The sequence below is a fragment of the Pyrgilauda ruficollis genome, unplaced genomic scaffold, assembly GCF_017590135.1.
Source record: "Pyrgilauda ruficollis isolate IOZ18807 unplaced genomic scaffold, ASM1759013v1 scaffold82, whole genome shotgun sequence".
In the NCBI taxonomy this organism is placed as follows: domain Eukaryota; kingdom Metazoa; phylum Chordata; class Aves; order Passeriformes; family Passeridae; genus Pyrgilauda; species Pyrgilauda ruficollis.
In genome coordinates this window covers 1,111,195-1,132,450 of record NW_024530155.1, presented here as the reverse complement: position 1 = coordinate 1,132,450, position 21,256 = coordinate 1,111,195, and the positions used below count along the sequence as shown (strand labels likewise).

Here is a 21,256-nt window from a genome sequence, read left to right as displayed (position 1 = left end):
TTCCTTTTTTTCTTCCCATTTGTATTGCACAGTCTATGCAAGACAAATTTAATTAATTTCTAGGATTTCAGAATCATAGAATGGTTAAGCTTGGAAGGGAAGTCAGAAGAGGGTTCAGCCACACCTTCCTGCTCAACTCAGGGAGTTATCATGACTCAGCTGGAAAAATGTCCTGCTTGATTTCCAAAATGTCCATGAAGATTTCACAATCTCTGTGGGAAACTTGGTGTAGAGTTATATTGTTCTGATAGCAAGAAAATGTGGTAAGGCTTTTTTTTTTCCTATATTTAAAGAAAATTCCTCTGTATTTCAGTTCGAGCCCAGTGTCCCTTCTTTGATTTGGTACACTACTGAGAAAAGTCTGGCTCTCTCTCTACTCTCCTTCCTGCACCACATCAGGTATATTTGCACACATTAATTAGATCCTTCCTAAGCCTTTCCCCTCTCCAGGATGAACAGTCACATTTTTCTCAGCACCTCCCCATGTGACAGATGGTATAATACCTTAATAATCTTTGTGGCCCTTTTCCGGACTCCGTCCATATTTCCATTTCCCTTCCATACTGGAAAAACCAGCACTGGACTTGGCATTTCAAATGTGTCTCACCAGTGCTGAGTAGAGAGAAAGGAACTTTCCCATCAGCTTGCTGGCAGCACCTTTTCTATTGCAGCTCAGGAGACAGATTTCTTTTCTTTAAGGGTGTCTGTCTGGCTCATGGCTAATTTGCTATCCACAAGGACTCCCAGTTCTCTCACTGCAAAGCTGTTTTCTAGTGGTCCACCCCAGGTCTGTGTGGGTGCAATGAGGTTATTCTTCCTGCATTAAGTTATTCCTCTCATTGCAGCCATCAGCAATTCTAATTCTACTTAAAATTTGTAACCATTTAAAGTCTAAAACTAGCAATGCCATGCTAAATTCAACACTTTATTCTCACAAATATTACCTTTCTTTTTGTCAACTTGCCATTGGGAATAGGAGTTGCACTACTAAGACTCCATTAGTAAAAGAATATGTAGCATTGGGAAATTAGATGTTTTTTGAAAGTAACATGGAGTCACAGCTGTCACAACAGTAACTTCCTATTGTTGTGACTGAAGTCACAATAATAACTTCCACTGAATTTCAGAAATAGCAACCTCAAAAATATCAAACAAATATTTCTGCTACAATCACACTATCACACTTTCAAAAGGTGAATTGTGTTGAACACAGTTAGGTGATAGAGCACCTAGAATGATAAAAAAAAATCTTTCAGATATATTTCATGATGATTAAAGATATATGTGTTCAGTTGTGCTTTTGCCTTTAATTTCCCATGGAAAATCTTTAAATAGTAGAAAAATCTGTTGCTGTTCTATTGCTAAAAGTATTGTTAAACATCATGCTCATGAGGCAGAAAAAAACCCCACTCAGATCAAAGCAATGACTGATAAAGAGAAAAACTGATTTTAAAACTCTGCAATTTAGAAGACATTTTATTTTTCTAATTCTGAATCTATATATATATATATATATATATATTATTGGACATACATTGGACCAGTATGAACATACAGACAGGAAAAAAATGCTTAAGAAAAAAATGTTGCAACATTCGAAATACTACTATGAATTAACCTGTGATACAGATTCAAGAAGACTTGAGCACTCCATCTGAACTATGGACACCAAAACCCTTTTTTATCAAATAAAAGCCTGATTCAGTTGAATTCAGTAAGCAATGTAGTACTATTTCCTCTGTCACTGAGGGTCATTAAATCAAGAAATCATTATGCAGCATATGCTGTAGATAACAGCAGAAGACACATGCTTTTTTTAGGTTATTGGCTAGGATTTCTGATCTGTATTGTGTGCAGGATGCTGTACTAGTAAAAAAATTCCCTTGGGCCTCAAAATATACTTTCACTTCTGGAAGTCAGACTTCACATTGACAAAGGGTGGTGGAGTCACACAGAAAAGAGGTAGAAACTAAAAATAAATGCTTTCAAACTGAGAATACAACACCAGCTTTAATATTCTGGTGGGTTAACCTTGGCTGCCGCCAGGTGCTCACCAAGCTGCTCTATCACTCCCCCTTCTCAGCAAGACAGGAATAAAATGAGATTAAAAAGCTCATGGGTTGAGATAAGGACAGGGAGATCACTCACTAGTTACCATCACTGGCAGAACTGACTCAGCCTGGGGAAGATAAATGTATTTTATCATCAATAAAAACCAGAGTAGGATTGTGAGAATCAAGAAAAACAAAACTAAAAACAACTTTCCCACTAACCAACTCTTCTTTCTTCCCAGGCTCAAATTAATTTTTTCATACCCTCCTCTTCTGACTCCTCCCCACCTTGCCCCTGCCACTAAGTGGTGTTAATGGTATGAAAAGGAGTTGCAGTCAGTCGGTAAAACTTCGTATCTGCTGCTCCTTACTCATCATGCTCTTACCCTGGCCAACACAGAGTCCTTTCCCAGCAATACATAGGTCCCTTCCACAGCATGTGAGTCTTCAAGACAAGACTGCTCCCGAGGGGGCTCTCCAGGGGTCACAGTTCCTGCTCCTTCATGTGCCCATCATGGACTGCAACTTCCTTCAGGAAGGGCATACGTTCCTGTTTCAGGGTAGGGTCTTCCATGGGCTGCTGCGGGCACCACCTTCTCCACAAGCTGAGAGGGAATCTATTTGGTGTCTGAAGCATGCTCTCTACCTCCTTCATCAGGGACCTTAGTGTCTGCAGGTTTACTTCCCTCACATTTTTCTTACTCCTTCTCCCCAGCTGCTGTGCCGCTTTGGGCAGCAATGAATCTGTTTTAGAGCCACTGAAAACTGGCCCTGTCAGACATGGGGAGCAGCCTCTGGTGTCTTCTCAAAGAGGCACCCTCTGCTGCCTCTCTGCCCACAACCTTGCCATGAACACCCATATAAAACTTGCAGTCAAACACCAGTGGAAATAAATTACTGGACTATTTTATCACTGGAATTATTTTGAAACCTCAGTTTGATTTAAGGAAAGTTGTGTGAAACACTAAGCATTGTGCTATGGTAGAGGTTTGACTGGATAACAGCATCACTTTGAAACTTTGAAGTCTGTGAATGCCTGCAGTAGATCTGGGCTTGCGATTATATGAAGAAAGGCGTTGTGAGTAGAAAATACTTACAGGAGAAAAATTAATCTTAATTCCTTAAGTCCTGGCAAAAGCACCTGAGGTTTTAAACTGTCCTTGGCATCATCAGTGATGGCAGCCAAAGGCACCAGCTTTCATCTCATGTGCAAGCTTCCCCTTCCTTTAATCCTCTAACCTTTGTCATAGTCCCTCTGCTCCATGTGGCCTTTTCATCTCACTGCTAAGGATCTGCAAGTGCTCTTCTCAGGCAGCAGCAGCTAGGAAGTTTTGGAAAGTTATCTGTTCCTCTTGGAGAAGCAATGAGACAAGGTCCCCTCCTACTGCTCATTCAATGGTTATGGCCTCCTGATTTACACTCTAATTAGCTTTGGTGTGTGGAGGAAAAGAAAGTAGAATTGGAGCAGATGTAGCACAGTGGCTTTTCTGAACCAAGACAATTTTTAAATCCTCACTGCAATGGGGCATCAAAGAGATGTAAAGAGATAGCAATCTTCTTATGCCTCTCAGATTTTATTTATCTTTTTAAAGTCACAAGTGCACTGGCTAAGATTGAATTCAGACTTCAGACTATTTTATAGCTCTTCTGTAGACTAATTCACCAACCTGACTCCAGTTTTCCTTACTCCTGCTTGCCTGTAGCTAAATGTGACAGTGTTAGATTCTGTGTGAGGTATGAACTCGTGTTTAATGAAATGGAGGCTATGACTAAAAGGCAAATGTTCCTATTTTAGTTCTCATAGTCTCATATTAGGAAAACACAAGAATGACTACGGACAGCAAATTATCTAGATCTAGGCATTAATACAGCAGCATTTCTTTCTACACCTTCTGCCGCCCCCCACTCTTAACATCAGCTAGCTGGGGAAAGAGAAGCGGCAATGGACTACTCCAGTATTGCCAAAGAAGAAACTTTGGAGGCAGCAAAATGAAAGACAGGATTAAGCAGAGGGTATGCCCTCAAGGTTAAACCATCATCACCCACTGGGTGTAATGATAGTGACACTGTAAAACCAAAGCTCTTTGCAGGAGAGGCTTAGCCTCTCCACATGGGACACTATCATATGACCAAGTGTAATACAAGGCAGTCTTGCCATTACTCTGAACTTTAATCATAATTAAGCCACTGCCGCAGAGATATTCCTACTTATTACTGAAATTAGAGAACCATTTAACATCCCTGACATTACTTGACTAAACTGCCATACTATTAGGTTTATTAAAAAGTGTGAACTCAGGTATTTATCAGCCAAATTTAACTACACAGTTTTTATTGCACTGGAAATAAAAAAGCTATCCACAAACATTATTACTGAAAGACAGCATTATAACATTGCTTCCAAGAATATGGAATTGCTTTGGAAGTAACATAGGACATAATAGAATGTTCTATTTAATTTTGCTAAAGAAAAACATGATCTTGAAACTGGTTGGTGTGTTACAATTTTTGCTACAGCTCCATGTGTTTATGAAGCTATTACTTTGTTGATCTATATTGATTCTACTTATTAAAGAGGTGTAGAAATTAGGCAAACATTTACTTAGCTTTGTAAACATGTATCAGAAAATATAAATATATTTCCGTCTGGTTTTAAACCATTGGAATTATTGCATAGATTCATCCACAGTGTGCAGCAGGCTTTCTCCCTAGAGCAGTTCTAACACTCCACTAAATATATGCTATTCCTCTTTATCTTTTTGAAGAAAAATGAATCACATCCACAGCTTGCAGCTATCAAAATGTGATTTATCAAGCATTTTCATGAAAATGCATTTTTCCCCTTCCTTACACTAGGAGGCACATTTTTACTTTGTACAGTTCTATTCCACAGCTCAGCTGCAAGCAGCTCTTAGATACATTAACAATTCCAGTCCAAATTTAAATCCCTGACAACTTTTACTAAACCACAGTGAAAGAATTCTTCACTAATAAGGTGGATTGTTTTATTACGTTGACGAGAACTACACTTATAGAAATGAAAAGTAACAGTCTGCAAGTAACTGTTAGAGAAGAAAAGCACAGGTTTTTTTTGAGCAGAACCTGAAGAAATAATTCACATTAAAATACATCAGAGAGCTGTACAGTTTTAATGCAACTGATGATAAAGATGTTTGTGTTAAAAGTACACTTCCTAATATGCATATTTAAAACCATTAGAAAGCAGGAATTTTGGTAAATGAAAGATATCTTAAAGAAGTATAAGTAAATTCAATTTCACATTGACTTTTTTTTTTTTCTTTACATCCTGAAGAAACTGGACTGCTTTCTAAATTCTTATCTGGTATGCTAAAAGATAAAGAATTTGTATCACAGGATAGATCTTTGGAGTATATTCCTTTTTTATAGGAATCAAATGTATCAAGCTGCAAATGAGACAAAGGTGAACTATAAGGAGTTGCAATTGACAGCTTAACAACAAACTCCTCTGACCACCAATAATACTGATCAATTTGCAATAGGGAAATGTAAAATATATCTTAGCAAAATTAATACAACCCTCAAAGTAATAGACCTAAATAAAGAAGACAGGTTTCGGTGATGTAAACTCGGACTTGCATCTCATTATGAAAGACTTCCTATTTCTATCTTGTTGCCTTTCTCTCATAGCTACAGTGACAGCATGAGTCTGACAATGCTAATATTTGGCGTCTCTCTTCATTTCAGTTTCACCTGGTGTGAGATTTCTGTTTTCAGATTAGCTAGATGAAGGTACTCTCAGTGTGTGTGTTTATTTCACTAAATAATTTAATTGTAGTTCTTGGGTCTCTGTAGAAGCTATTGAATGCAAGTTAATATGTCAGTAAGGTTTCTCATACTTTTGTGTAAAAAGTTAGAAAGATTTTTACCACACCTCCCCCCCCTTCCCCACTCCCCCCCACCCCCCACCATTTCAGGTTTTGTAGACCTGAGCCTTGGTCACTCTTCAAATATAATTAAAATAGCAATATTATGTTGAGAAACAATGGCTGTATTTTTATTCACATAACTTCGCAGTGTACAGTAATAACCCATACAATTCACTGAGCATTAAAGTCATTAACCAAAATTGCTCTCAGCATGAGGCAAGGACTTTACTATCAAGATTAACATCACATTCTCATGATCTGAAGCAAAGTTTTACTTAGAATGAACTTTCATAAAAATACAGTAGAACAAATCTGCATTTTTGATGTAGAGGTCATTTGCAAACATTCCCAAAAACTGTTCTTTCTCTCCATTTGAAGCATTTAGAATAGAAATATTGTTATGCAACACCTGTCATCCAAATCTGCTAGCAGTACATGTGCATGGTAATACTACAACTCTCCACTAGGGCTTTGTTCCTTACTTTATAGTTGTATCTTTCACCTTAGCATGTCCTAAGTATTTTCATAACCAGCAATCCCTTAAACAGCCACTGAAACAAAACTATCTCTACAGTTAAATACAGCTAGGGAACATTTCACTGCAATAGAACTAGAAATTCAGCTTAGGAGTGTCAAGGAATACAATGTTCAAACGATACTACATATTTTAACCATAAACACATGTAAATACCCACAAAGTAACTTTGGCCAATACCAGACGGCATTTTTCTTTTCTGAAAATTGCCACAGGATCTTCAGTAACCATAAACTGCTTTAAACCTTATTTCAGACCTCATTAAAACTTGTGCCTACAGTAGCAAAATAACTTTTGATACAGTGCTTAGGCAATAGCTTGATACTGAATACAATATAGAAGTTAAATCCATCTAATGAACAACATTACTCCCATCCTGGCCTGGATTTTTCCAGGAAAATTTCTGTCACAATACTGACCATGTAATTCCTATCTTAGTTTGCGAGATTTGATGCAATACAGAGTGTACTGTTTCAATATCTGGTAAAAAGCAAAACAAAACAAAACAAAACCCTATACTTCAATACTTCACTAATAGTTAGTATAACTTGATGGTTAGATTTTCATAAATTTGACACAAATTTAGCATCCCTAAGGCTAAATTAGGTGTAACCGCAAACATATTAAAACTTTTCATATAGCTTTTAAGAACACTTACTCATTCTGACTAATCTTCTATTAGTGTCTATATTAGGCATGAATAGATGATCATGATTAATATACTGTGTTTGCACAATGTGTTTAACACAAAATTTCCAAAACTGCACTTTTAATAACTTGCCATAAAGTTTACTAAGCCCTTTTTTCCTAACTCTCCTGAATGACTTTTATGCTGCCTTTTGAAGAGATGCACAATTCAGAGTCTGTGAAGCCAATGTGACAGTGCCAACATTCAATGCTGCCTTAAAAACTCCTCTCTGATGTTGTTAAATCTTTCACAAGTCTCATACGTGGTCAGAGAATTAACCAGATAATTCCACTTAAGCTCCTCACTTGCTTAAGCAGACATACATTCTTGCTCCAGAGTCAATCCATTCATAGTTGCTATTCTTTTATCATTCTTTGTATTTGTACAGATTAAGGGTTTAGCATCATAGTTCCAAAAACATTTCTGCTTTGGTAAAGAGAAGAAAATGAAGGTGTCATATCCAGGGGAGAAAAAAAAAAAAAGTAAAAGGAAAATAGAGGAAAAGAAGCCAGAATGCAACTCTCAGTAAAACATTTTAAATTGTTTCTTTGTAGAGTTTCATCCAACACAACCTCTTGGTCTTCCTATATACATATGAGAAAAATATTTCCAAAGTCAATATTCCACAGTTCATGTTGTCATCTGCCATGATGTAAATGTCATCATTCATATCCAGCTCTGCCCAAATGAGGAGATGGACCTTAATATTGTTCATCAGATCCCAAGGCCACCTTCTCTCCTGGTTTGTACAGGCCCAGTGACAAATTAATCATCTATACAAAAGGGAGAAATGCCAAACACAGAAACTATTTCTTATTTCTATACTCCTAGGATGCAAGAGGACTCAGGTTTAATTACCTTCCAAGAGCACAGATAGATTTTTAACCTTTGTCTCACATTCTAGACAAAAACCAAGAAAGTTAAGAGCAGTGCTACTTCCCCCTCTCTGTTTTCAGACAGACTAAGATTCCACATTCCACATTGCAATGTCAAAATACTAGTCACCCAATTGGTTAAGATCTGGCTTCAGTTTTTAGTGCTCTCACAAAAACACAGCAATAAAGTAAATGTATTATAGAGGAGGACAGAAGAGAAAGGTAGAAGTTCCCAAATCAAATAGTTCATCCTTAATATTGGTAGGAAAATCTGTATCTGACAGTTCCAATACATCATGCCATTCCAAGTTAACAAAGAAACCCTGTGATTCTTAATGTTAGAAGGGGGAATTGTAAGGCTGTTAAGAAATTTGGGTTCTTTCAATTTTTCAGTGCTTCACTGATTACTGACTTCCTTGTTAGTATAAAAGACAGTGCAACCTCCATGTCCTTGAACTTAAATTGATATTTAGAATGACTTTCCTAAAACAAAGTCTAAAGCCAAATAGCTACAGCACTGCAAACATCAGGAAAAACTTACTACCTTGTAGGACATCCTTCTCCCCTGCTGTTATTACTTACTGTGTAATTAGTATGAAGCCATTTATTCTACTGGATATACTTTTCTTTCCACAGTCAAATTACAACATAAGGCACTTCAGGCAAACTGCATAATTTCCAAACAATCCTTATGAGCTAATATGAACAAATATTCATGCACGTGCTTAAAAACATCTCTACCATTGCAAAGCTCAAAGGGATGAAAAAGAAAGTACCAAGTTAGCAAAGTGACTCAGATAATCAGGGCCACGATGGTGACTCACCCGAGTTGGGGTCAGAATTGCCATCAGCTTCAGTCCTCTTGTCCGGTGAAGCCTGGTCGTAGAATTCGTCCTGCGGCTGAACCAGAGGGAGAGGGTGTGAGATCAGGGTTCCACCACCCACTGGCTCGTGGTCTCCCAGACCACTGTCACTGCAGCTTTCCTGGGAGCCATCGGGGAGGTGAAATGTAACACGGCGCTGGGACTACAAAGAAGAGCACAGGACACACTGATTAGTGCTCTTCTTTTCAGTTCTCTTGATTTTTTTTTTTAACTTTTGACATACAAATAGATTCCTGGGAATGCTTATGAAGCAATTGCTGTTATCAAGTTTGCTTGCTCTTTGTTTGTGGGTTGGTTTTTTTTTTTTTTTTTTTCTTTTTTTCTTTTTTTCTTTCTTTCTTTCTTTCTTTCTTTTTTTTTTCTGGCTTGCTTTTAGATGGGAAATTGGCAGATGGGAGAGCCAAATTTCAAAGGTCTATATGTGCTCATCTGTGAAGTAAACCTTTTCTAAGAAATTGATCATGGAAAATTAGGTATATTTTTCATAATCTGCAAAACACAATCTATTAAAAAACCTTTCTCTGAGAAGCAGAAACCATTAGAAAATATGTTATGAAAAGCAAATGACATGAAAAATTTAATACGTATATATTTCTGAGGTTAAAAACTGCATTATCATTATTCAGACTGGAAAAAAAAGACATCCACCAAGCTAAACAAACCCATAAAAATGGTTGTCATCTTTCAGGTATAGTAGCATGAATAAATATGTGTCTATACTTAACTGATAGCAGTCATGTACCAAAAATGTATAATTAGGATTGATAATATATGTGTGAATTCACAGTGGTCAGCAAAGAATCACAAAATGCAATGACAGAATAAACAATTATCAATTTGGTAGGAGAAATAAAAATAAAACAGCACAGAGTTTGTACAAAAAAACACAGGGACTGAGAGGCAGAATGACACATTTTACTGAACGTCTTAAAAAAATAAACCTTTAGCCATTTGAAAAGGAAAAAAAAAAACCTTCAGTGTAAACTTGGATTAGTTAACTATTATTGATTTTGAACCTCTCTCATCTGGAGAAATAATCTGGTTTTTGAATTGTGGCCACAGAATGATACAGTGATTCCCCAAGAGCTTCAGACCTGATAGCACCACTGCAAATTGTTTAGCAACCATGACTGTTGGATGAAAGGAATGTTACAGGTCTTCATGGATCAAAACACTGCATCTTTGAAGGATTGGAAGCAACTCGTTTAAGAGTACCTCAAGAGAGTGATTGAATTAAGTTAAGCACATGTTCCCACAAAAAAAAAAATTGGCAGCTTCAGTGGTCTGGTTTGCTAGATTAATTTAGGATAAAGTAGAGATTCACAAAGTTTTTCTTAGCATAGTAACTGTTTAGTTAAATGTTTTTTTCTTATCAATATTAGTCATCTGAAATTTATGGGGTATATCTAAGCTAATTATTCAAGATTTCTACAGAGCTAGAAGAGAAGGAAATATTTGGAAAATTCTGCAACAGGTGTCTTTTACTAGTTAGCATTTTTAAAGTAGTTAACATCAGGTGTCCTGTATCCATCCTGAAACAGCATCAGGCGCAAACTTTCCCTTTTTTTCCTCTCCTTTTTTAATTTTTCTTTTAATGAGAAAAACGTCAAGTTAATCGTACTAACTGTATGTTTGCTTATTAAAGACTATTTGTTAATGGTAATTGCTACCATTTTATATGATGATCAATATAATCTGCCAGGTTTCTTTTTATTCATCTCCCTTGGGTGGATATAGTTGATTAAGTCAACTTTAGATTACTGTGTTTTTCAGTATAGAAATAAATGTAATACTATTTGCTCTTGGCTGTGATTTTATAATTAGTATTTTGCTTTTAAGTTCCTTTTCTAGCTTTAGGATTAGAATTCAGCTGTAGAAAACCAAATCAATCCTCTGAGTCACTGGACGTACTCACTATGTCAACAGAGAACCTAACTCCATATATGCCACTAAGAAAATCTTCAGCTCACACTTTGTTACTTTTTCTTACAACTTTTTTTTGTTCTGGAACTACCACCCTGAACAATTTCTTCCCCTTCAATATAAGCACAATAGAAATGTAGCTAACTACACAACTTGAAACCTTCTCTTTCTGCAACTACTTGCAGAAAGATAAAATTGGAGATTGTTTTTCCAAACTGAGAATTTATGTCACTAGCAAAGTCAGCAAGTGGCAAACTGTAGTGGTGCCTCTCCCTATCTCCACCCCATCCCCAGGTTACACTATGATCTGAGAAAAGGAAATTGCTTTTATTTGTTTTAAACCTAAAAGACTCTATAAGAAGACATTAATGACTGAGAAAATTAAGGCCTAAAATAGGGGAGGAGATGACAAATTCAGTTTCAGGATCTGCAAAATAATAAAACCCCTATAACTAATTAACCACCTAAACAAACAGAAGAATGCACAATTACAAAAATGTTCTATTTCATGAGTTATATAGTAAAAGTACTGATCTTGGGTAAAAAAATTCCTCATACTAGCCAAAATCTGCTTACACTCTACACTGACAGCGACAGGGACCAGTTAGCCAGTAAAATGACCGGAGCCTAACACCTATACTGGCAAATTCTTTGCTATTAATTTTTAAATCCATACTTTAAATGATGAGAGAAAAGCCTTTCTGAGCCACTGTAGCAGGGTGATCTGCTTTGGAATATGGTCAACTCAAATAATGCCCTGTTTTGCAAGCTACCAGTGATGGGCTGAGAGGTGCTGTCATGTGCTGATTTTGGCATTGAATTATGCTAAAAACAGTCTGGCTCACCAACTCCAAATGAAGATCCTGATAGTGAGGCACAGATTTGACAGATAAGCTGCTAAGGAGACCTGGAGGCATATGACTGGCAGTCAATCACTACACACTGTAGAAGTCCAGTCCACTTTCACACAGTTGGGTTCCTCTCATGTATTCCTTCCTGGAGTGTATGAAGTTTTCTCCCTTGAACTGGGGAAACCCCTTCAAGGATACTCCTTGAGGCTGAGTGAAAGAGATCTGCCCATGAGCATTGTTGTGGTGAGTTATATCAATCTTTACTTAATAATGGTTTCCTTTTTGCTAGCTTTATGTAATAGCTTTGATATAGTGCATTGAACCTATACTATACAGTCTAGTAGTTTTAGCTTTTACATTCTGTAGTAAATAAATCTGATTAAGATCTTTTGTCTAATAATTTGTCATCTAAATAATAAATTAATTCATCTTTATATAAATGTATATGATTTGCCATGATTAAGCCTGTGGGACAAAGTTAATTAAACCATTGACAAAGTCTGGTGTTAAGACTGAATTCAGTGACAGCTAAATTCCTCTCTAAGAAGTTTAGAAAGCATGGTGGGGGGGCCTTTCTGCACCCCATGACTCAATAGCCGGACTTCTTTAATAAATTTTCTCTGAAGTTTCCATTCTCACCCACAACAGCTGCCCACTAAGGAATCCACAAATCATTACAGAGGGTTATAAAAAATCTAAGGGTCATGTAAACAGTGACCCAGTTCCAGAGATGATGGATGGACAACACGCAGCCCATAAAGAAACTTTAGATTAAGTTGTGATATCAAAACAATGAGGGGAACAAGCCTTCTGCAAAAAGAGACTCAAAGCAAATGTTTAAGCTTGGGCATATCAGTAATTGTAAAGACTGTCCTCAGTGTACTGAGAGCTTAAAAGTGTCGAGTAATATGATATGTGGGCACTGCCTCCACTGCCTGCTCCAGAACCCTCCTGCCTGGCTGTTGGAGCCCAGCCTGGGATCTCTAGGCTAGGAAAGCTGCTGCAGTACCAAGACTGAGCGTGTAATGCAGACACACACATGGACACAGATTTGGCCACAGCTGTGGCCACACAGCCTCAGATAAGGCTCTGGCCCCAGCATCGCCCCCATTCAGGACTCACACCAGGCACAGTCACACAGGGGCACATCCCCTCCTCCTCTTGGGCTGTCAGAGGCAGAAAGTCACAAGTGCAGCACACACCCCACACTCTCCAGGTTCGCAAGCACCTAGCACCAGCACAAGCCCTCTGCCTGCCCAGAACCCCTGCCCAGATCCCAGTCCCCCTTACCGACCCCACAGGTCCCCAGCTCACCAGCTGGTCTCACTGGGGGCTCACTGCCCACATCCAGCACTCACATACTTGTCCCACTGGCAGGCCACACTCATGGGTCTCCCTCAAATACCAGCATTGTCCCATTGCCTGTCAGATACCCCCATCCGGACCTGAAGCCTCTTACTCCTGTCTGGTCCAGCTTGGAGTTTGCCAGTGAATTCACACCAACACACTATGCACGGATGGCTTGGGCAAGTTACACAGGCTCTCCACCAGAAGCACATATCACAGGATATGATGCATGGTCCAGATCCAACACTGAGCCCCTCACTGATTGTTCACTGAATTTCTTGTCATCACGACAGAAGAGACAGGAACTCTTCTTTCAGAAGAAAGTCCAACATGCTTTAACAATGCTCATGTTTATCTACTCGCTCATGCAACAAAATCCGGGTTTGAATTCTTTTTACCTAAAGACAGATTCAAGTTATTTTGAGTAATGAGGTTTATAGTTGTTACAACACTGGGACTAATGATAACAAGTAATTACAATTTTAATTACACTACAACATACGTGGGATTATATACAGCATGAGGTAAGGTTATGGTTCAGGTCCCAGCACTTGGCCAAAACTCACATCCAAAATCTGTGACATATTCAATCATAAACAAGCATTTGGTGGGGAGGAAAAGGGGTCTTCTTAAGGTCCGGAAAAAAATTCAGTCCTTATTTTTCATCAGGAAATATCACCTCACTGTTATGTGAAACCCAAAACTGAAAGGAGATTTCAGTCAAAGCAATATAATTTTACCTGTGTCAAAGCAACTTCAATATATAATTCAGAACAATTAGACCTATTGGGGTTTTTGAACTTGGGCTGAGTTTAAAATTCAGGAAAACAATCAGGAATCATTCTCCTTTAATCACCTATTGCAGTAGATTCCATGAAGCTCATCTAGGTGAAGCATGACTTTGCACTCACAAGAGAAACACCATCTCAGATGGTGCTAATGGATAGCAAACTCCTGTGCTGAAAATATGACAGTTCAAGTGTAGTAGCAACACTTTTTTTTCCCCTGTTTTCGGACCAGGTGGTCAGCCAGCCAACACTTTTTTAACATAGCAACAACCAAATTATATCAAATCAAAGACACATGAAGCTGGTCTGGCTCCTTTTTTTCCTGCTACAACAAAGTCAAATAGGTGCCTAGTACTTTCTAACAACTGTAATTTGTGAAATTATGGAATATAAGTAATAGCTGTGGTACTTGAAAATGCCAATAAAAATAGCAACACAAACTCTGTTGTAGAGATGAAGAATGGAATGACAGAGGATTGGGACATTCTAATCTTACTGATCAAGTACAAAAAAAGTAGAACTAGTGTTTGACATAGCATATTGCATTTTTCTTTGTTAATATATTTTATTTGGAGATACTGAAACCACTTAAAATTGTGTTGCAGCTTGTCAATTTTCTTTCCACATACTCTCCCATTCTATTTTTCTCATTCCTTCTTAATATGAGTAATTCAATGGTGCCTAATGACAGAACAGGTAATCATGGGCACAAACTGAAACACTGGAGGTTCTGAACATCAAAAAACTGTTTTTTTTTTTTTACTGGGATGGTGACTGAGCACTGGCACGAGTGGTGTAGATACACTGTGTAGTCTCTCTCCTTGGGGATATTCAAAAGCCATCTGGACACAGCTCTGGACAAGCAGCTGTAATTATCCCTGCTTGATCAGGGGGTTGACTAGATACCCTCCAGAGGCCCTGTCCAACCTCAGCCATTCTGTGATTCTGTGATTCTGTCAACTCTAACTGGAAATAAAAGAAAATATGGAAGTATTTGATGCAAATTCATATTTTCCCAGAGCTGAAAACGTAATTTTGTACTGAAGTACTTTATTTTCAACAATCTTAGCTGTATAAAATGTATTTTGATACTACAATTTCTAATTTCATCCCATACAAATCTATGGCTTTGGAAAAGTTGCATAGAGCATTATGTTTACAATATTGAAGTCCTTACATAACCAAAAGAATTGGTAGAAATTGTACCTCAGCACAGATTTCTAGAAAAGATACTCCAATACTAGAGAGCTTAAGGCATTACTTATGAGACTAAACTTTTTCACTGCTGCCCTATTTTCCCAGAAACACTCATACATGGGTAGAAAGTGGGCTGCAAATAATGTAAGGCATTTTGTTGACCTGAGTGCTAAAAGCCTGAAGTACAGGAAAAATCATGTCATGTGATATCAAGTGTTTGAAATGTCCTGTGGCAGGTGAGTTATGAGCTGTGTGGAAACAGAATTTTAATGTAGGAAGTGCAAGTACTAAGTTTCAAAATTGTTCTGTTCTTTCCATTGTGCACTAGTTTCTAAAATGCATTTTATTTCCAGTTACGTACTTGAATCATACAGCAAGTTACAGAAATCAGTATTAAGAGGAGATTTAGCTTCTTTTTTACTCCAAAAACCAAATCTTCAAGCTTTGTACAACTATTGTATTGTTTTTGCTAATCAGGGATCCCAGAAATAATTATACTATTGTTCCATTGCTGAATGTCTCACAGGGACAAATTTGGCTACAGATCCTATCCATTGTTATAAACCAAGCTGTAATTAAAAAAACATTTCTACACAGGGTAGCTGGAAATAGAACCTGCTGAATTTTAACCAGCTGAGTTGCATTTTGAGTTTACAAATTAGGTACTTTAAACTTCTTCACTCAATACACTTGTGAATGAAAAGCCTTGATTTCTCTCCTTGATTTTCCAAACAGGAAGAAGCCACTAAAACATCCAGTTTACAGCAAGTCAAATTAAACTTTACAGAATGGGATGTAGGTCGGCATATCAGAATATGTATCCAAGCATGACATATTTTTTAATTGTCATTGAAATATTTTATTTCAGATATGGAGGTTTTAATCAACAAAAACTATTTTCCTTTCTCTTCTGAGCTATTATGGTATACTTTGTGTTAAATGACAAAGAAATATTATGAAGGAAAAACAACTTCAAAGAAAACATTCTTGGAATATTTTCCTTATGGAAAGATTGTTGATATGGAGGCTTAAAAATGAAACTTGAACAAACAATTTACTGTTATTATGGAAAATAAACAGAAGCATCTATACCTGACATAATTTACTGAAACTTCACTTATGAATAAAGAAGTCAGAGGACAGGTTTATTAAAATAAAATCAAGTGTAAACAGTAGACAAATACCCTAAAAAGCTCATGAGATGATTAAATGATAATTACATTATGATTATTGAAAAGATACTGTTTGTGAAACAAGTTTAAGAAGATGTTGTAAAGACACAAGAAAAATCTATGCTTAATAACAAATGTCTTTGTGAAAGTTTTCTGTTTCATAAAGTTTGTTCCTTCCAGGATCAAAACAAAGATTCCTATTTCATGTACTACAACACGGATTTTTTGGTTTTTTAATTTTTTTTTTTTTTGAGATCAAGCCTGTAAAGGAAGGCCAAGTCACAAAAACAGATTAGTAACAGTTTTAACAAAACATATCTATGTTTGTATTTCCTCCACAGAAAGAACTGGCAAGGTCTTTGAATTAACATATGGTTGCTGTATCACTTTGTTTTATAAATAAACAATGATTTCTTACTGCAGTTCTGATTGACTTAGTGAAAGGCCCCTAAAACATACAATCCAAATTCTGTTCCAGTTTGGAAAAATCAGTCAAGGACTGTTGTAGTGTATCTCACAAGAAGCCCTCAAACAGGGCTTTGTATAACTCAGCTCACCAATACATACCTTCTTTCATGTTTCACTGACCTTTGTAAAAAAATGTAAATCCGAGATAAAATCAATCTACTTTCTTAGTAAAAGACACTTTTGCTTTTCCCTGATAAACTTGGCTCAAGTCTGTGTTATGTACAAATTGTGCAGCAGATCCCTGCAATTTGCTAAGAGAAATAGAGTTATTTTTTCTTGGCTGCTTCCAAACTAAACTTCCTCATGCAGTCCCCATGGCAGTCCTTATTCAAGGATCCTGCTTGCAGGGGATAATCCATTCTCCATGCTCATCTTGATATCTTAGCCACAGAACAAAGATAATGGAGATAGATAGGGTTTTGGCCAATCTTTCAAACTAAACTAAGAATGAAAAAAAGAAAAAGCAATTGATACAGCCTCTTCATACTACTTCTTCATACCATGCTATCCATATAAATAGCTGGAGTGCCTCAGTACATATTTCTTTTTCCCCTTAAGGTAACAATGTTGGTATTGATTTCAGAATGTAAATTGTTGCTATACCAGACAAAAATTTGATTTCTTCTGCTCAATTTCTCAGTACCAAAATTTCATAGAAATCTGTAAATTACACTGCAATGTATTAAAAGGAAACATAAATATAATTACCTATTATATCTGTCTAAAGATAGATATCATTTGATACTCATATCAAACGCACAGAACTGGCCTTTTCATAAAGGTGAAAAGCATTATTAATTACAGTCTGACACATGACTAGGTAGGAATTGACAGTGTGATGGTCCCAGGCACATTTAAACATGGAAAACAAAGAGCCTGTCTGGCTGGAGATTTGCGTTAGTTTTCCAGAGACAGTGAATGAAGAAAAACCTGCAGCCAAATCTTGTGGTTTCCATTAACTTTTGAGGCAGTATCACATTCTTCCTGTATTTATATGATGATGTTCCTTCATTTTATTTAATGAAACTATAGTCTTTATTTCATAAATTCTTCCTGTGCTTTGTTAGTTTTTTCCTGGCAGTTGGGTTTTTTCTGTTTTTTCTTTTTTGTTTGGTTTGGTTTGGTTTTGTTTTTAATTGGACATTCAAAAGATTGACAAACCTTTAACTAAAGACACTAGACACTAAGGACTATCATATGTTTTAAGTTTTGCTTTCCTAATATCCACCTAAAAGGCAAATAGTCCTTTTCTTAATAAGCATTGCTATTTACCTAAAATCATCTTGACTGCAAGGTAAATTTGACATAACAGGAAAGCTAAGTGTTAAATTTAATGTAGTCTAAATCAGAACATTACCTTATTCAACTTTGGAGTCTGGTAAAACACTAATAAATTTTGAACATTTTAAATATTAGCCCCCATCCTCCTGACTTGTCTGAGATACAGAGAATCAGTTCTAAGCCTACAATTATGAAAATTAATATCTCAGACACATGCAGGAAAGGAAAATGGAGAGAAAAGTTGGAAACTTCTGTTCAATACAACATAAAGGAAAATAGCCATGTGTGTTGCCAGTAGAAAACTAAGCTCATTTTCAGAAATATTATTCACCCAAATGGCTAAACATTAGAAAACCATATTAGCTTGACATATTTATTACATATTTTTACCAGAATTTCTGTGGGAAAAAAAAAAAAGCCTGAGAAAGGATTAATTAAAAATTGAACAAATTTGTATATACCTATTAAAAATTAAAAATCAATGGAGGAGGAAAGGCAGCTCTAATGAACATTCATGCCATCCTAAAAGACATATAATTGTAAAATAACAGTACCATGCCTTTTCTGGAATGCCTGTACTGAATCATTGACTATAGGTGACAAGGTAAACTTAGGGCATGTATTAGAAGATGTAACACAGATTAATTCCTTTGACAACTCTGTTGTTATAACCCTTGACATTAGAGAGACATGAAGTTCAGAGATTTCAAATTTAAATGCCCCGAATTAACCTACCTAGATCTTGCATTATGTTCATAACTATTTAGCCACCTGACTTTAGATATTCAGTACTTAAAATTTTAGCTGTGTTTAAGGAAAGTATTTAAGATGCAAGACCCTGAAATAATAGATCTCACTGACAAAAAGATACTAGACTGATTTACATATAAATATTTGAGTTGCAATATAATTGTATTTTATGTGATCTTTAGTAATTTGAAGACTTCAGCAATCTTCAATCTATTTATTTAGTTTTATTTTGGTGATGAGGTACTTGTAGCATGACAAATAATGCACATTACAAGTGCACTCAATTGAAGAAGCATTTCAGAAGCACTGTACCAATTACAATAACCAGAGTAACTTCTCTACACTCTGAGAAGTTTTACATTAGTAAAAGCATGTGTTGATCAATAATGCATATGAAGTACTAAATGTAGAAACAGCTGTTGCTGAGATTTAGCAAGTTAAATTATAATAATATATTTACCCTGATTTACATTCTGTAAAACTCATCCGGCTTCTATAATGTGAACAGTGTAATAAAGCTTCAGGGACTTACTTTAACTTATAAATCATATTTTTAAATGTGAGAAGGAACAATTGAGAATATTTCCTGTCTCAGCACTGTGCATTATCTGGAGGCTGCTTATAAAAGTAACCCTATTATTTTCATATATGAAAAAATTGACTACTATATTTGCATTTACATGTATAATGTTAACATAAATTATATTTATAGTATTTAATGAGTTACACAAGTGCTCCATCAACTAAAGCTTATTAATTATATTGAGTAAACTGGTACATGTAGTATGTCAACAATCATTACTGACACTGCATCTTACTGTTGAAGCCTAAAATTACTGTGCTACAGAAATACTGTGTATTTAAGGTTCCATTCCTGTCAGTAACTACAGCAGATACGCAGAGTTCTGCAGTGCCAGGAAGCAGGAAACTTTACAGTGATCTTCAGCAAAAAAGACAGATGTGATAAAAACCCCTTTAGTGTTCTGTTCCATTAGCATTCTTTAGTATCACATATAACCTTGGAAATCAAGCAGGACATGGATCTTGTGTGAAGGTAGCAATCTTTTGTCTGGGGTGATGCAGCCTTTGCTCTATATAAGAATTAATCTGTGATTTGAATGCTTTCATTTTAATAATGCATGTAAAAGGAAGAAAAACCTGCTTCAAAATCTTTAAATTTAACAACAAATGACCAGCGTCCACTAGTAAGTTTGTACCAAAGGGCTTTAAAGGTAGTGACTGTCTTAAACTGAAAGAAAAAGGTGGGGTGGGGTGGGGGAAAGAAAATCTGAAGGCCTGTAAATGATCACACTCTAAACTAACTGGTGTTCATAGTGACATCCTGATGGAAATCTTCACTTTTATTTATGTGAGTTTGAGTAAATTCAATTAAGATTATATGGATCCTCAATAAAAAAGGACTAAAAATGCAGAAAAAATCAGAATTCTTATAAAGACTCCAAGGATATTTTGTATTAGCATGGGAACAGCAGTAGGGAAAGGAAGGAGGCTCTCAATTTAGGGATGTTGTTGGAGAGTAGTAAATTAGACATTGCTTCCTGAACTAGTAGTGGCATGTATGGGTATCTGTCACTGTCAACTCACTGGGTTACAATTAACTCTGAGTCAGCAGTCGTGTCTTCTCCTACAAGCACAGAAAGCAGAAACAGCAGCAGCGCTGCTCTTTGAGGACAAGAACGTTTGCATGCTATGATTCTAGAAAGCAGCTGTACATCTATTAACACAAGGAGCACTGGAGCTGTCACATTAGATAAATGAATCCACACTGGAAAAACTGAGTGTGGACATGATTGTCAAGGATAATATGGTTAAGCTACCTCATCCTGGGAGAGACTCAATTTCTAGAATATTTTAATTTTGAAACTAATATTATTATCCCAATTGATTCCACACACTATAACCTAATTAAAACACCTTTGTTAACATATCTGCATCTCTAATAGAAAAAGAACTAGACAGTAAAGTATTTCCACCATAAAACATTTTTTCTTACTTGGGACAGGATGTCCTTGAGTACTGCTTTCCTACCAACAGTTTTCTGAATTTATTTTAGGATTTTTTGTTTGGTTAGTTTTTTTTGTGGGGGTTGTATTTGTTTACTTTTTGTTATTGTTACTTTTTTTGTTTTTGTTTTTTGGTTTTTTTTTTACTTTAAACTCCCAAAGCTTTGGAGTTTTCATTTTGCATATGCAACCACGTGATAGAGAAAATTAAAATTAAAAAAAAAAATCCCCAGCTTTTCACTTAGGATTCTCCAGGGAACAACACACATTAAAAATACTGACTGCAAACTTCTCTTCCAGCATATATAACACACATGTATATCTGTTTTGCACTATCTTATGATGTCAAAGCTTGAAAAATTGAATCCACAGATCATGCTAGTATTTTCAGTGGCTGAATGTTTTTTGGGGTTTTGTGTGTTACTTTGATAAGGGGCCTTTCATTCCTGTGCTGTGTTAACTGGGGCAAGTCTCTGCTACATGGAATTATAATCCCAAATAAAACACAAAATCA

At 36.4% G+C, this 21,256-nt stretch overlaps 1 protein-coding gene across 8 annotated transcripts in view; it reads right to left on the bottom strand.

The window, feature by feature from the left end:
* PCDH9 (protocadherin 9) overlaps nucleotides 1-21,256 on the bottom strand; it is a 669,079-nt gene that overhangs the window by 223,740 nt on the left and 424,083 nt on the right. For 6 of the 8 annotated variants that reach the window (XM_041487649.1, XM_041487648.1, XM_041487651.1 and 3 more), the window contains one exon: nucleotides 8,882-9,083. In XM_041487649.1, the coding sequence (XP_041343583.1) occupies nucleotides 8,882-9,083 (202 nt within the window). The remainder of the gene's footprint in view (nucleotides 1-8,881; nucleotides 9,084-21,256) is intronic. The other 2 variants (XM_041487654.1, XM_041487655.1) reach the window with 1 other exon arrangement.